At 33.0% G+C, this 16,055-nt stretch overlaps 2 protein-coding genes across 2 annotated transcripts; one reads left to right on the forward strand and one right to left on the reverse strand.

Annotated features, from left to right (window-relative positions):
• Positions 1-2,912: 2,912 nt before the first annotated feature.
• LOC115229145 (craniofacial development protein 2-like) lies at positions 2,913-4,139 on the forward strand. Its single transcript, XM_029799555.1, has one exon. The coding sequence runs from the start codon at positions 2,913-2,915 to the stop codon at positions 4,137-4,139; it is 1,227 nt and encodes a 408-aa protein (XP_029655415.1).
• Positions 4,140-9,382: 5,243 nt separating this feature from the next.
• On the reverse strand, positions 9,383-11,011 carry LOC115229147. The gene has a single exon (XM_029799556.1). It carries the CDS (start codon positions 11,009-11,011, stop codon positions 9,383-9,385), a length of 1,629 nt encoding a protein of 542 aa, XP_029655416.1.
• Positions 11,012-16,055: the final 5,044 nt, after the last annotated feature.

The following is a 16,055-nucleotide window of genomic DNA, read 5'->3' on the forward strand; positions in this document are numbered from 1 at the left end:
CACTAGAGACCTATTATTAGGAATTAGTGCAACCCCACATCAATCAGCAACAAATTATTTCAAATATTTATAATTTATTTGTTTGAAAAAAATCAGTTAATTTCAATTTTTATATTTTTTAAATCTTTGAAAACTAAATTATTATATTTTTGGGGTGTATCAAAAGATGTTTTTTGCGTGATATTATTCATCATTTTTTTGATATGTTTTTTTTGTTTTTTGTGTCAATTTCATTATAAAATTCTCGACTTTTGACTAGATTTTTGTTTCTAAATATTACTTAGTTATTATTTCATCCAGGATTTCTTACCCGCAATTTTTATCTTCGGCCAATTCTACTATTTTTTCCTCAATTTCCTTCCAACAATTAATTTCTTTTATTTATTTAATTTCCATCTACGGGTTTTTAACAACTAACATAATCTGTAGCATAGCTATTGAATGCCGTTTTTTAAATTTTTGAGCTTAGTAAATTTATTTTTATTGTTATATTCTAATACAGTGAATACTTCCAAATTTGCCATTTTTGGTTCCGTCATTTAATGCGGCGAATTTGAGAAATGGCGAATTTGTGAATATATTCAATAATTTTTGAATGTGAGTAGAACTGCTTATTTTTCAATTTTTATATTTTTTTAAATCTTTGAAAACTAAATTATTATATTTTTGGGGTGTATCAAAAGATGTTTTTTGCGTGACATTATTCATCATTTTTTTGATATGTTTTTTTGTTTTTTGTGTCAATTTCATTATAAAATTCTCGACTTTTGACTAGATTTTTGTTTCTAAATATTACTTAGTATTATTTCATCCAGGATTTCTTGCCCGCAATTTTTCTTCGGCCAATTCTACTATTTTTTCTCAATTTCCTTCCAACAATTAATTTCTTTTATTTATTTAATTTCCATCTACGGTTTTTAACAACTAACATAATCTGTAGCATAGCTATTGAATGCCGTTTTTTTAATTTATTGAGCTTAGTAAATTTATTTGTTATTGTTATATTCTAATACAGTGAATACTTCCAATTTGCCATTTGGTTCCGTCATTTAATGCGGCGAATTTGAGAAATGGCGAATTTGTGAATATATTCAATAATTTTTGAATGTGAGTAGAACTGCTTAATTTCAATTTTTATATTTTTAAATCTTTGAAAACTAAATTATTATATTTTTGGGGTGTATCAAAAGATGTTTTTTGCGTGACATTATTCATCATTTTTTTGATATGTTTTTTTGTTTTTTGTGTCAATTTCATTATAAAATTCTCGACTTTTGACTAGATTTTGTGTTTCTAATATTACTTAGTTATTATTCATCCAGGATTTCTTGCCCGCAATTTTTATCTTCGGCCAATTCTACTATTTTTTCTCAATTTCCTTCAAACAATTAATTCTTTTATTTATTTAATTTCCATCTACGGGTTTTTTAACAACTAACATAATCTGTAGCATAGCTATTGAATGCCGGTTTTTAAATTTATTGAGCTTAGTAAATTTATTTGTTATTGTTATATTCTAATACAGTGAATACTTCCAAATTTGCCATTTTTGGTTCCGTCATTTAATGCGGCGAATTTGAGAAATGGCGAATTTGTGAATATATTCAATAATTTTTGAATGTGAGTAGAACTGCTTAATTTCAATTTTTATATTTTTTAAATCTTTGAAAACTAAATTATTATATTTTTGGGGTGTATCAAAAGATGTTTTTTGCGTGACATTATTCATCATTTTTTTGATATGTTTTTTTGTTTTTTGTGTCAATTTCATTATAAAATTCTCGACTTTTGACTAGATTTTTGTTTCTAAATATTACTTAGTTATTATTTCATCCAGGATTTCTTGCCCGCAATTTTTATCTTCGGCCAATTCTACTATTTTTTTCTCAATTTCCTTCCAACAATTAATTTCTTTTATTTATTTAATTTCCATCTACGGGTTTTTAACAACTAACATAATCTGTAGCATAGCTATTGAATGCCGTTTTTTAAATTTATTGAGCTTAGTAAATTTATTTGTTATTGTTATATTCTAATACAGTGAATACTTCCAAATTTGCCATTTTTGGTTCCGTCATTTAATGCGGCGAATTTGAGAAATGGCGAATTTGTGAATATATTCAATAATTTTTGAATGTGAGTAGAACTGCTTAATAATTCGAAAATAGCCAAAATTGACGTACTTGAAAAAATTAATTTTATTTTAACAAAGAATTATGCTTTTTTATCAAAGTAAATTCCAGTCCCGTTTGTTGTCTCTTTATTTTGATTTGTTTCTTCAAATCTTCAAATTGAAGTAATTAGACGCACATCTTCTTCGTTTTCAACATATCGATTAGTGACTTCTCAATTTCTTTTAATTTTACACCAATCTCATTTCTAGTGAGATGAAATATTGTTTGTTCATTTGAAGGAAAATTTTTATCTGCAGATTGTTCTTCAGGATCTTCATTATCGAAATTACTTTCTTCGTTAATTGCATTTTCTTCTAAATAATTTATAGAAGTGAATTCTTCAATTTGAATAGGATCATAAATATCTGTTTTAATTATCAATTCATCAATTAAATTTTTATCTGTAGATTGTTCATCAAAATCTATTTTTCCAGTTTTTTGAAGCAATTTTCAATAGTTTTTGAGCATACGTCTTCCCAAGCCATTTTTAAAAAAACAGTGTCCTTAAGATTTAAATGTTTATAGGATTCATAAACCGAAACTTTGTCTGTTTCCAAAATTTTAGTGAGATAAAATAATTTGTGCCTATTAAAGTGCACTTTAAATGTTTTGATAATTCCCAAGTCCATTGGTTGTATTATTCATGTTGCATTTTTAGGAAAGAACATAATTTTTATATTTTCAAGATGACAACTTACAATTAAATTTGGTGTCTTAATTTACAATTACAATTACACAATGGGGAAAGGCCTGGCACCCTACCCCGTTTCTTCTTGTTGCCTTGCAAATTCTTCTGACAAACCTTTCACGGATCCTTCTGCCCAAATTGTCAATAACGTTAACCCTTTTCCTACTAATGTGCGCATTGCGGATTCTCACAAAATTGCAACGTGGAATGTAAGAGGACTTAGTTCCGGGAAATTGGACATTGTAAAATCTGAAATGCGTCGTTTAAATATTGACTTACTTGGCATAAGTGAAGTCCACTGGAAAAACAATGGTTGTTTTCAGTCTGATGATTTCGTGATTTATTATTCTGGCAATGAACATATGAAAAGAAATGCTGTCGCTTTCATTACTTCGAAAAAATTTTCCCATTTCATTGAAAGTCATACAATTATCAGCGATCGTATTATTCTTATCCACGTGCGTGGAAAACCACTGCATCTTACATTTATACAAGTTTATTGCCCAACTACTGCGGCAAACGATTATCAAATTAACACCTTCTATGATGAGCTCCAGGATTCCTTGCGTAAGACGCCAAAGAATGCCATAATTTACATATTGGGTGATTTCAATGCAAAAGTTGGAAGCCTCAAGCACAATGACACCGTTGGGAATTTTGGTCTGGGTCTAAGAAATGATGCTGGGGATCGCTTGATTCAGTTCTGCGAAGAAAATCGGTTCCGTATTACCAATACCTGCTTTCAACAACCTAAGAGAAGACTATATACATGGACTTCTCCTGATGGAAAAACCAGAAATCAGATTGATTATATTCTATGCAGCAACCGGTGGAAGAGTTCCATAACTGCCATCAAGACTTTTCCCGGTGCAGATTGTGGATCGGACCATGAACTACTCGTTGCTAAAATCCGCGTCAGACTCAGTAGAATAAAACATAAAAAGCATGGAAGAAATTTAGACCTTCGAAATATCCCATCTGCCTTCTCCGCCCAGGTTGAAGAAAATTTCAAACTGTTGGATACTAACGGAGCTGCACCAGAGGTTCTGTGGCTCAGCATAAAGTCGATCATCAACACTGCGGCAGAAAAACATCTGTCCATCAAAAAATCTGACTCTAAATGCGATTGGCTATCAGAAGATACTATTAAAATTGCTCTCTGTCGTAGAGAAGCAAAGGCTTCTGGCAGGAAAAAGGATGTCGTCTTTCTAAATGCCAAATTCCGCCATGCAGTCAGGAAGGACAAAAATGAGTATTGGCAAAAGTGTTGCACTTAGTTGGAGAATGACTTTAAGAAAAGGCTTTTCAGGAATGCTTTTACACAAGTGAGAAAATCACATACTCCTTTCTACTGCTCGGAAAGGAAAAGTCAACGACAGGGATGGCAGAGAGTTATTCAGCGGTCACAGCGTCCGAAACAGATGGAGGGAGTTCGTGGAAGAACTTTATTCTCCAGAATACAAAACTTCAGCACCTCATCATGGAACGCTCACTATCTTTCCGAACCCCGAAGATGATATCCGAGAAAGTGATGTTACATAGGCCGTAAATGAATTGCCTTGCAACAAGGCGCCTGGGCCGGACAATATTTCAAGCGAGATGCTTAAGGCCATTCCTTTATCAGCAATCACAACTCTCTGCAAAAATATTTGGAAAACTGGTATTTGGCCTTCTGATTGGAAGAAATCAATATTTATTCTGTTGCCTAAAAAGGGCGACAGCAAAGTCTGCTCGAATTACCGCACAATTGCTCTCATATCTCATGTTAGGAAAATACTCCTGACGTTAATAAAACAACGTCTATCTCCAATCTCAGAAAAGATTCTTTCAAATTACCAAGCCGATTTTAGACGTGTTCGTGGTACGAGAGATCACATCTCCAGCCTTCGATGGATTTTGGAAAAATCCCGTGAATCCCAGAAGCCTCTTTTCATTTGTTTCATTGACTATCGCAAGATTTTTGATTGCGTATCACACGTGAAACTTTGGTCCGTCTTGGAAGAATTTGGAATTCCTCATCATCTCATATCGATAATAAAATCTCTTTATACTGACCAAGTGGGTTTTGTGCGGACCCCTTATGGAGACACAGACTGTTTCGGTATTGGGAGGGGCGTCCGACAAGGCTGTATTCTATCCCCGCCACTGTTTAATATTTACACGGAGAAAGTCATGGAGGAGTTAAATTGCGAAAATGACATCGGAATCAAGATTGGTGGTCTCAACATAAATAATCTCCGTTATGCAGACGATACTACAGAGGATAGCTTGAGGCAATTAATTACGAGAGTCAAAGACAACAGTGCCTCTTTTGGCTTATTCCTAAATGTGAAAAAAACCAAAATAATGACAACTTCACTGTCCGGAAAAATTAGTGTCATCGTCAACGACGAAGAAATAGAATGTGTTGAAAGTTATATGTTTCTTGTAAGTCTGATAACCAGAGATGGTGGTTGTGTCTCAGAAATTAATAGACGGATGGCTATGTGCAAGAGTACGATGATAAAACTGAATCGGATCTGGAGTAGCAAGGATGTTTCTCTCGAGACAAAGATAAGACTAGTCAACGCGATTGTGTTTCCCGTTTTTCTCTATGGTTGTGAATCTTGGACACCGTCCAAAGCTCACAGCAAAAGAGTGGACTCACTGGAATTATGATGATGGCGCAAACTTTTGAACATAAATTGGTACGAGAAAGTGTCAAATGTCGTTGTTCTCGAAAGGATTAAACCTACACTGTCGCTTGTGGCGAAAGTTTGGAAGCAACAATTATCATATTTGGGGCACGTGCTTCGGGGGAATGGTATAGGAAAAGGAATCCTGCTGTCTTCGTTCGCTGGAAAAAGGAAGCAGGGTAGACCGAAACTAAACTGGACATCTGAAGTAGTGAAACTTACCGGACATCTTTTGTCGGAAATAGCAGTGCTGGTGGGGGATAGAGCTTCGTGGAGGGACTTGTCTTACAGAATCGCCAATGGCCAAAATCGGCTGAATATGGCTTAACTTAACTTAATTTAAAGTATACAATGAGAAGGACAATTGTCGATCAAAAGCAAAATTGACTTTTTTCCTTCTTCAAAAAGTTGTCAAGAAAGAAAATGAAATGGACAACAACAATCAAATTTTGTTGATTAAGAGAATTTAAGTAAGTAATGAAACGTAACATGGTCTTTTGTGAATCTACTTTCCTGTAGATTTGAATGAAAGTGGAGGTAAAATTTTTTGCAAATCCTGATTTTTATTCCTGATTTTCGTTTCCTGCCAAATGTTACACCGGAAGTAGACATATTTCAAAAAAAGTGTATTTTAATTTCTGTGAATAATAAAATATTTTACTTATTTATTTACTGTTTTAAAATGAAAGATATAATATTTATAAAAAATAAGTCAATGAATTGTGAATAATTTTATCATTAATGATCGAATTGGTGATTCTTCTAGTTTCTAAAGCTACAAAAGCAACATTAACCAATTGTGAAATATCAAAAGGCAATCAAATGTTTTTTTACAAAATTTAAAATGTTCGTAGAGCTCTCCGAGATTGCATTTATCAAACAGACGAAATTTTTTATTCAAATATAACAAAGCTTGAAATAATAAAAAACGTTTTTTTTGTTGAAAGGCCAAATTTTCAAATTTTCCCATCACTTGAAATACTGTTGATAATTGTCAATATATTTTTGTAGTGACTGTTACGGTTCTTTGATGTATATTATGAATGACACATTTCATGGACTGACATCATTAAATACAGTGTAATGACTTAAATAAATTAATTTTTAACTACAGGTGGCTCCTTGACTGCAAGGAATTGCAATATTTAAGTCGTTCGGCATTTTTGACTTGTTCGAGTTTGACACATCTGTATTTTTAAGTATAACAAAATTTTAGTATTTTGCCGAAATACAAAACGTTCAGTCCATTTATCAACATTCAATACAAAATCTATTTTGAAATGTCTATAATGTGCCTTCAAATTGGTAAATCACAGCCAATATTGTATTCATTTCGATCTTCTAGTTTAGAATACTTGGAGGCGAGGATGCTCAGTTCATGCTAGAGTATGTCCATATCTATTTAATAGCCTAGTAATGACTTCAAGTGGCGTTTATTTTCCGGAACTTTCACATTGACCACTGTGGGAGCCACAGGTATGAATAATACTTATCCAAGCATGCAATGAGTGCCTCCCATACGATTCAGACAACGCCCTATGCTATAATGTCTAAAAATGATACAAATATTAACAGTTTTTCTTCTAATACTAATATTCATTCCTATTGTTAATTAAGCTCATTTCCGTTATTGCATTCTTTGTCTGTTCGATTTCGTCAAAGGAAATGTTTAAAACTGTTTCTGTGCAAGATTTCGATGATTTTTCCATGGAGGACAAGATGTCTGGATGGGACTAGCATGGCAGGCAGCGGAGCGTGTACAGAAGTTTTGGCATATGCATACTGGTTTTCATGAGGAAAAAGCGATGTGCGAGTCTTGCTCCAAGAGTCTGCTTGTGAGGTTACAAAATTCCATGAAAAAGAAAATGAGAATGGAAAAAAAGAATGAGATAAAAGAAAAAATGGGGTAGTGAAAAAAGAATAAAATGAAAGAGAGTGGGTTGGATAGATCGAAAAAAGTGAAAAGAAGTGATAAGAGAAAGAAAAAAAAGAATGAAAAAGAAAATGAAATGGACAATTGCATTGATAATCCAATAACATTATTCATTATTAAATGTATTTTTTATCTTGTGAAAGTCGGCGATCACCGGGATTATAATAATTAACTGGCTTACCCGTCTTTGGTCTTTAAAAATAAAAAAAAATAAAAAATCTTGTGAAAGTCGTCGTCAATCCTTGAAAATCACATTTTGAAGATTTCTCTATTCATTCAAGAATTTTTGAAACTGCATAAAATACTGAATTTCCACAATCCATGTATATGTTGAAATATAATAAAGCAAACTTTTCATACAACAAAGTGATTTGTAATTTCCAATAACATTCGGTCTTAAGTTATTTCCTGTTGCATTACATGGAACTGAAATTCTCTCTTTACAAACAAATCCTCAATCTTCCGCAAGTTTGACAGTATTACCAGAAAAACCGGATCTACAGAAAAACGTGATAAGATCCTTGGAGTATATCTACACAGTAAATTCACGGAAAAATGTGAATTAAAACTAAATTAAATTTTGTTTTTGTTTTATGTGAATTCTTAAAATATTTGAATAGTATAATAAATGAATTTCATGGCGACTTTCCGACATTACTTGATGAACTACATTTAGATATAATATTGAGTGCAATGTTGGAAATAAATCATACACGAAGGATGCCACTTACTAATAAATTAGATGAGTATCTACAATTGGAAAGATATGCAGAGTCAGTTGGGTTTGTGTATTCGCATGAATATACTGAGCCTATAATTGTATATTAATTATATGCTATATATAGGAAAGAAGTTGAGAATTCGAAGTCACTGAACAATCTCGAGAAAGTGAAGAAATTTCAAATCTTGAAGAAAGTGAAAGTATTCAATAACATACATTATTTTTTTGTTAAAAACATGGTTATTGTATTTTATTCAAGCATTAAATTAAGATTTATAGAAAGTAATAAAGTGTGTTAGTTATTTGTTAAGTTATATTACATAAGTTTGTTTTTTAATTACAATTGATTTTTTAGTTGCAATGTGATTTGAATAAAAATATAAAATTAAATTAAAAATAATATTATTAAATATCAAATTTATAGTTAATAAATAATTTGAATTATCACTGTTTGTGGTGAAACGACCAAAAAATGAATTTTATGGCCACATTCCCAATAATCCTGGAAGATCTAGACATAGACATATTAATACATGCCATTGACAATATAAAGGAACCTGACAGCATCGACAGTCACGAGACTGCACAAAACCTCGATGTAAGCAAAAATGACTTTCAGACATAGGATTTTATGTTGGAAATTGGACCAAGTGTTCCCCACCCATTTGGGAGTCTCCAGGACCATAATAGTGAGGGAAATAATCGAACTTCGAGTATAATACTTTCAGAGTCGAATGGAGAATTAAGCACATAATTTTAGTTCTTTTAAATAAAATATTTAATTTTAATTATTTATTTTTTTTAAATTATAAACGTGGTTTGTGTGCTTGTGGTGCATTTTTATTACTTTTAAAACAGGGTTGTTAAAAATCATGATTTTTTTCAAAAAAATCAAAAAAATCTGATTTTTTTGATTTAATCACGATTTTTTTGATTTAAATCAGATTTTTTGAATTAAATGATCTTTATTTCAAAACGACCCTTTCCACCTGGCTTATCAGAGAACCTCTCTCTTTGTACATAAACACTGAAAAACGGCCACGCAGAACGATCTATCGTAGTTCCTTATGTCCACCGGGATCACTTAACTAGTTTGCATTACGCTTTCTTTCTTTGTGGTCTTCGGGTTAATAAATAAAAAAATATTTCAAAGCGAACTAAAATAAAAAACAAAAACAATGGAAATCGTTTTTATTTATTTAAAAGCTTGTAAATGGAAACAAGTTTGACTGCTTTTTCGATCCCCAGCCTATTGCGTACATTTGAATGTAGAAATCCGAATGTTGAAAAGATTCTTTCTATTCCACCTGTCGAAGCAACTGCTCCAAGAATTTTTTTGCATAGTGAAATTACTTGTGAAGGTAACTGGTATGAATTCGACTCCCACCAAGCTATAGGTGATACTTTACTCAATAAATTCGGAGCAAACATGTATTGTTTAAATGGATCAGCTTTTGCTCTGAAATTAATCAGAGTCGGAAGTGCATATTCATAATTTTGAGCACAATAACTCAATGCAATGTCAATCTCAACATTTGAAAGAGATTTCCCACTACATGTCGGGTCGATCAAATTCGCAAGTAAGTGGAAAGGTGTTAATGCTTGTTTTGCTCGAATTCTCACTTTTCCTAAAATATTCGTACATCCATTGTCAATATATGTCTGTTCAAGTTCTTTCCAAATTTCTACAGCATGACTAATCGTGGTAGAATCATTCTGAATTTTATCTAAAGCGACAGCAATTGGTTTAATAAGCATCAGATATTCTTCAACGCGTCGTTTTAGGGAAATATTTTGGACCTTGGAAAAAATCTCTGTATCAATATCCGTTCTGTGTTCCTCACAAGTTCTCAAAATAATAGACCAATTATCCAGATAAGATTGAAAACAGTCTGATAAAGTGTTCCACCGTACATCAATCGGAAGAACGAGTTTTTTTCCTCCATTAGATTTGTACCATGCAGCTGGAAGATGGACGTTTCGGAAATATTTATTGATTGTTACAATAGTTCCTTTAACGTCCGCTACCTCGACATCCTTCACAAGAAGGTTGAGATAATGTGCCGAGCAACCATAAGTAATTATTTCATTGCCATCTTCCATCATTATCCGTCTCATTTTAGTCATGTTGGCAGCATTATCCGTTACAAGACTGCCGATTTTACATCCAAACCGTTGTTCAGCCAATTGTGCGGAGGCTAAAGCAACAGATTGAAGATATTCCGCAGTGTGGCTATATCCAGAAGTGTCCACAGTGTCAATGAGATAATTTTCCCCATCTGATGTCACAACCGAGACACAAATAACGGGTTCATTATGAATGTTGCTCCATCCGTCCAACATCATAGACACTGTTTTGTCCTGGAGTCTTTGTCGACAGTCTTCATGTATTTGGTCGTACACATGATCAAGTAATGTACCACCAATTTGATGACGAGAGGGTAAACGATACCCAGGAAGAAGCATTTGGACGAATTTGACAAATTCGGGATGTTCTACAGCAGCAAACGGAGTGTTTGTAGAAAATATGTATCTAGCGAGTTGCAGATCCATCAAATCTTTCTTAGATGAAGTCGTCGTAGTTACGAAATTGATTAATGAATGGTCCTTCATCCTTGGAGGAAATTCGCTTTCAGGTCTCGGCATATTTTCAGGGATATCAATATTACTTCGACATAATAAATGATGCTGCCTCATCCGAGATACAAGACCTTGTATGTCCTTCCCACAATTACGACATCTGGCACGGCTTCCGGTCTTTCCAGGAATAATACGTTTATCAAAATAAGCCCACAAAGAATCACGCTTTCTTCCAGACATTTAAAAAAATTTAAATGATTTTTTTGATTTTTTTAATGATTTAAATCATTGATTTTTATTGTTGATTAAAATCAAATGATTTAAATCTAACAACCCTGCTTTTAAATAGCCAAAAACGACGTGTATTTGTATTATATTTATTTCATATGCTTTAAGTTAAAATTGACAGAAAACCTGCCACATGGTACAATTTTTTAAACAAATTTAAATTAATTGATTAACTGCCTGTAAAAATATTAATATATTTGTTGATTTCGAAGAGAATTAATAATTTGATTGAGAATCCAATAATTTCATTTCCTGACGACTGGACTATTCTTATGGGCTACCAGGAATTAAATTTGTAACATTTTCTTTGTAGCTGATCAAATTCTAACTAAAATTCAGAATATTTTGTGGAGTTAGTCTTAGGCAGTACTCAACCTCGAGATGATAATGGCTGTGCACTGCCTCATTCGATCAGTCTTCATGGAATATATAAAATTACTTTTCGCTCACTAAAAAATTTGGTTAGCACTTGAAATATACAATTTTTAGCGAAAAAATAGAATCAGACAGAGGTGTTATAAAGACGCCGCATTTTTCAAAATAATTTGGTTCTGATTGATAGAAACAATTTGGAATTTAAAAGAAATGTAACGTCCTTCCAGCTAGAAATAAACTCGTTTGTAGATATGGTAGTTTTGTGCTAAAAATATTCCCAGATTGAGGATGAACTTCCAAAGCTACAAAAATTAAATTATTTCGACATAAGAACATCTTTTTTCTCAGAAAATGAAAAAGATTTTGCGGAATAATATGACATTCCACTTTTGACTGGAGAGATAAAAATGTAGTCACAAATGCTAAAAATCAGCTTAATTGTGGATCATGCTATATATTTGGCACAGTTTGTAAATAAATAATTACTCTCCAGATTGCCAGTCTAGAAGGTCAATATGCGATTAAGCATGGCAAGTTGGTTAGTTTTAGTGAACTGTGAGTATGTGAGCTGTGAGTATTGTGAGTGTAAAGGCGGACAGGGAAAATACGTTTTTAAATATATCATTAATAATGGGGGAATCAGCACAACTGAGCAGTACCCTTATCTTGGAATGGTTTATGAAACTATACTTTATAATAGAAAAAAGAATGCAGATATAAAAACAATCCAATAGTGATCACAGATTATGTTGATGCTTACTATTCCGAATCAGAGACATTAAGAACTTTACTTAAAATTGGTTCTATTGGGATTACAATTTGTATTCCAAAATATTTTCATTTTTATTCAGGAGGTATAAATGTGTAGCATTATAGGAATCTTTGATGATCATAAGTGTGAATACTTACATTTAGCGTGTCTCGTTGGATATGGGGTAGATAATGGAAAAGAACACTGGCTCATAAAAAACAGGTATTAAAATTAAGTATAAAAATAGTTGGGGTCGTGCTTGAAGGGATGATGGATACGTCCGAATCGTAAGGAACAAAATTGGCCATTAAAAAACCACTTTTAAGACGGGTAAACATTGAAAAAAGAAAATCATTTTCAGATAAATGTTTGAGTATGTCAAACGAGGAACTCGACACAGTAATTGTTTCCGATGAGTGCAAATTTAACTTATATCAGAGTGACGGATTCGATATTATTCAAGAGAACGTTATAATTCAGATAACATTCTCCCTACTGTCAAACACGGTGGTGGGAACATAAAGTTATGGGGCTGTATTTCGTCTAGAGGCGTTGGCAGAATTGTTTCATCGATGATAAAATGAATGCTGCATATTATAAGCAACTTTTGGCCCAAAATCTATTTCAAACAGCTTCGGAAATGGGAAGAATTCAAATGGAAGACATACGAATTATTAACTTTCTGTGGTCACTTTTTTATGGAAACTTTTTTTGAATCATCGTTATCGTCAACAAATAAAAATAAATAGTCGATTTTTTAATAGTTTTTTCAAAAAATAGATACACTCAACCCTCTCAAATTGGCCATTTTTGGTTCCTTCAATTTTTTGCCTGTCCAACTCGGGGTTGGCGTTCCTAACGGCTGCGAAGCTGCTGTCCATTCAATACATGAATTAACCGAATCATTAGAGGAGTTTATTATGGTCAAATTGGACGTTTCCAACGCATTCAATTCCATCAGACGGGACCACCTACTGGAGTGCTGTCGTGAATTAGTCCCTTTCGCCTATCCCCTTGTGCATCTCTCATATGCTTGCTCAAGTATCCTCATGTTCAACGATATACCTATTCCTTCGTCTACTGAGGTTCAGCAGGGTGATCCCCTGGGCCCTGTTCTTTTCGCCTTGGGCGTTAATAATATTGCCCACTCTGTCCGTTCCCCAATTAACATTTGGTACCTTGATGATGCGACCATTTGTGGCCCTCCCGATGTTGTTTTTGACGACCTCCGTTTCATTATTCCTTCCCTCTCGGCCATTGGCCTTTCTATAAACAACAACAAATCCGAAGTGGTGAACATCAATCTTTACCCAAATTCATTCACTGTCGCAACTTCCACGTGGCAAAATATCCTTTCTGACGTCCAAGTCACCGACAAGTCGAATTTGACGATTCTCGGTGCTCTCATGGGTCCTTCTGCCCTTGAAGACACGTTGTCTTGTAAAATCTCTAATCTTTCCAAAATGATCGAGAAGCTCAAAGACATCGAGTCTCATGTAGTTTTTTTCCTACTGCGGAATTACTTTTCTAAGGTCCTTTACACTTATAGAAATGAAACTGACTTCAAATAAAATAGCACAAATGATTTCATTAAAAATGCCGGTTTCAAGCAAAAACATATTGCATCTATTCTGCACGTTTGCCAATCAACAATTTCGAAACAAATAAAAAAATGTCTTTAAGCAATACAAAGGTACCCAGAAAAGGCAGTGGTGGTCATAATATTTATTCTGAAGAAATTTCAAACATGATTTGTTATGAAATTGAACAAAACTCCAAATTGTCAATTAGGAAAATTTCTATTAAATTGAAAAATGAAAGAAACTTATCAATTAGTCATATGACAATTAAAAGAATGTTGAACAAAAAAAAAATATATGCCCACAAACCAATAAAAAAACCATTGCTAACACCACGAATAATTAAATTACGTTATGAAGCAGCATATCAGATTAAGCCACGTTTGGGGAAATGGAAAATAATTAATATGAATCAAGTAAAAAAAGGCCTCCATTTGAATAACGGTTTGTTTCCCGCGCTTTTTTATTCCAGATTAACGCGTAGAGTCCAGTTAAAACTACTTCTCAAGTGAGTGTTGGAACATTGGGTGTTCCACTTGCAACACCGACTCTTCATGACGAGTGTCACTGACTGAGAGTTTGTAAAATAAAGTCAGACCAAAACAGACAATTATGATGGATTTATAAAATCGTCGATTAAATTAATGAAGAATAAAATGAAAAAAAGATTAAATTCTTGTCAAAATAACACGATTTGAATTACAGAATATGAAATATAGAAATTTTGTAATTGACAATATATTTAATCAATTTTCATGCAATAAGAAAACATTTATATAAGAAAATAAAATAAATAAACTGTCAACAACAAAAAATAACCACGTGTGGTGACGTGGTTATCTTATTACATTTGGTTTTCCAGATAAAATTAACTAATTAATAATTTATTTAACCAATAAATTGAAAAACACAAAATCAAATTAACTAATTATTACGATGTTAATCCTCTGGCCATCCACTGGATATTAATCTCCTAACCAATCCCAGTCCTTTATCATAGGTCTCTAAATCAATTACGGCTCTTTTTTCTCCATTTTCCATTTGAAATATTTAATTTTAATATTAATAATAAATTATTTATTTTATTTGAAATTATAAACGTGATTTTGTGTTCTCGTGGTGCATTTTTATTGTTTTTAAAATGGCGAAAAAACGACGTGTATTCAAATAAAATTTATTTTATAGGGAAAACTAACTCGTAAGAATCGTGCCAAGGCTAAAACAGAGGCTGAAGCCAACTCTGTTTCTCTTCCTCACACTTTAGTAGTCTATCAAGGAAGAAGGACTTGTTTACTCTCAAAGTTAGTAAAAAGTCTCAGAAATGTACTCCGACCCAACACATCTCACCGTCTCCGCACAAATCTCTCAGAATCTATCAAAAATTTCATCGAAGACTCAAAAAACATGAAAATATCGCACATAATCGACATTAATCGTCGAAATAAACTTCAAAAATTAAAATTAAGTATTTTTAAGCTCCCACATGGTTGTTTTTCTTTTGATAAAAACTTGAAAGGGCCGACTGTGTCCTTTGATGTCGAAAGATTTGCCCTTCTGGAAAAACCCGGCCAAAGTCAGTCCGATTTGATCAAATCTCCACTTTTAATAATGAAAAACATGAATAAAGTTGGTGATCGACCCGGAATATTAATTTCCCGCCTTTTTGAGGGTTTATTTCCCGCCAAAGAATTGGATTGTCTAAATTTACGACGTTGTGTTATTCTGTACTACAATAATGATATTTTTGAGCTCAGACATTAGTATTTTGGCGGGTTTTTAAAATTTGTAGTTCGATTCGGACGAAGGAGGTGATTGGGGGTGTCGGAAAGGTCCTCGGGGACACGATCGAGGCGATTTCTGGCGGGAAATGTCCTCCAGATTTGTCAACCCTGACAGAAATATCTGATTTGGCGGACGAGGATCCAAAAGTGGACTTGAAGACATTAAAGAGGTCGATGGGAGTTGATTTGGAGGAGATTGGTCCACGATTGTCCCTTCGGTTGAGGAGGATTGAGACTGGTCTGGCTAGTGGGGACAGATTGTATTTTAAAGACATGTGATACTTATTTTTATTAGATTTTTAATACCTGTTGAGAAATATTTATTTTTAGTGTCTTGATATTTAAAATTATAAGTGAGATTGAGTATCAAAGATTTTAAAAGTTGAGAAATAAATCTTATATAATGTCTGGGAATTTAATTTTGTGATTGCAGAAAAAAGTTTGTGTATAAAAATTGTGATTTGAGTGTTTTGTTTGTGTATAAAGTTTTTTTTATATTTGTAGTCGGA

Source organism: Octopus sinensis, unplaced genomic scaffold (genome assembly GCF_006345805.1).
Source record: "Octopus sinensis unplaced genomic scaffold, ASM634580v1 Contig11999, whole genome shotgun sequence".
NCBI classification, from domain to species: Eukaryota; Metazoa; Mollusca; class Cephalopoda; order Octopoda; family Octopodidae; genus Octopus; species Octopus sinensis.

What these genes read in the sequence shown, in the direction of transcription:
- LOC115229145 (XM_029799555.1), top strand. Translation starts at nt 2,913, where the DNA reads ATGGGGAAAGGCCTGGCACCCTACCCCGTTTCTTCTTGTTGCCTTGCA.
- LOC115229147 (XM_029799556.1), bottom strand. Translation starts at nt 11,011, where the DNA reads ATGTCTGGAAGAAAGCGTGATTCTTTGTGGGCTTATTTTGATAAACGT.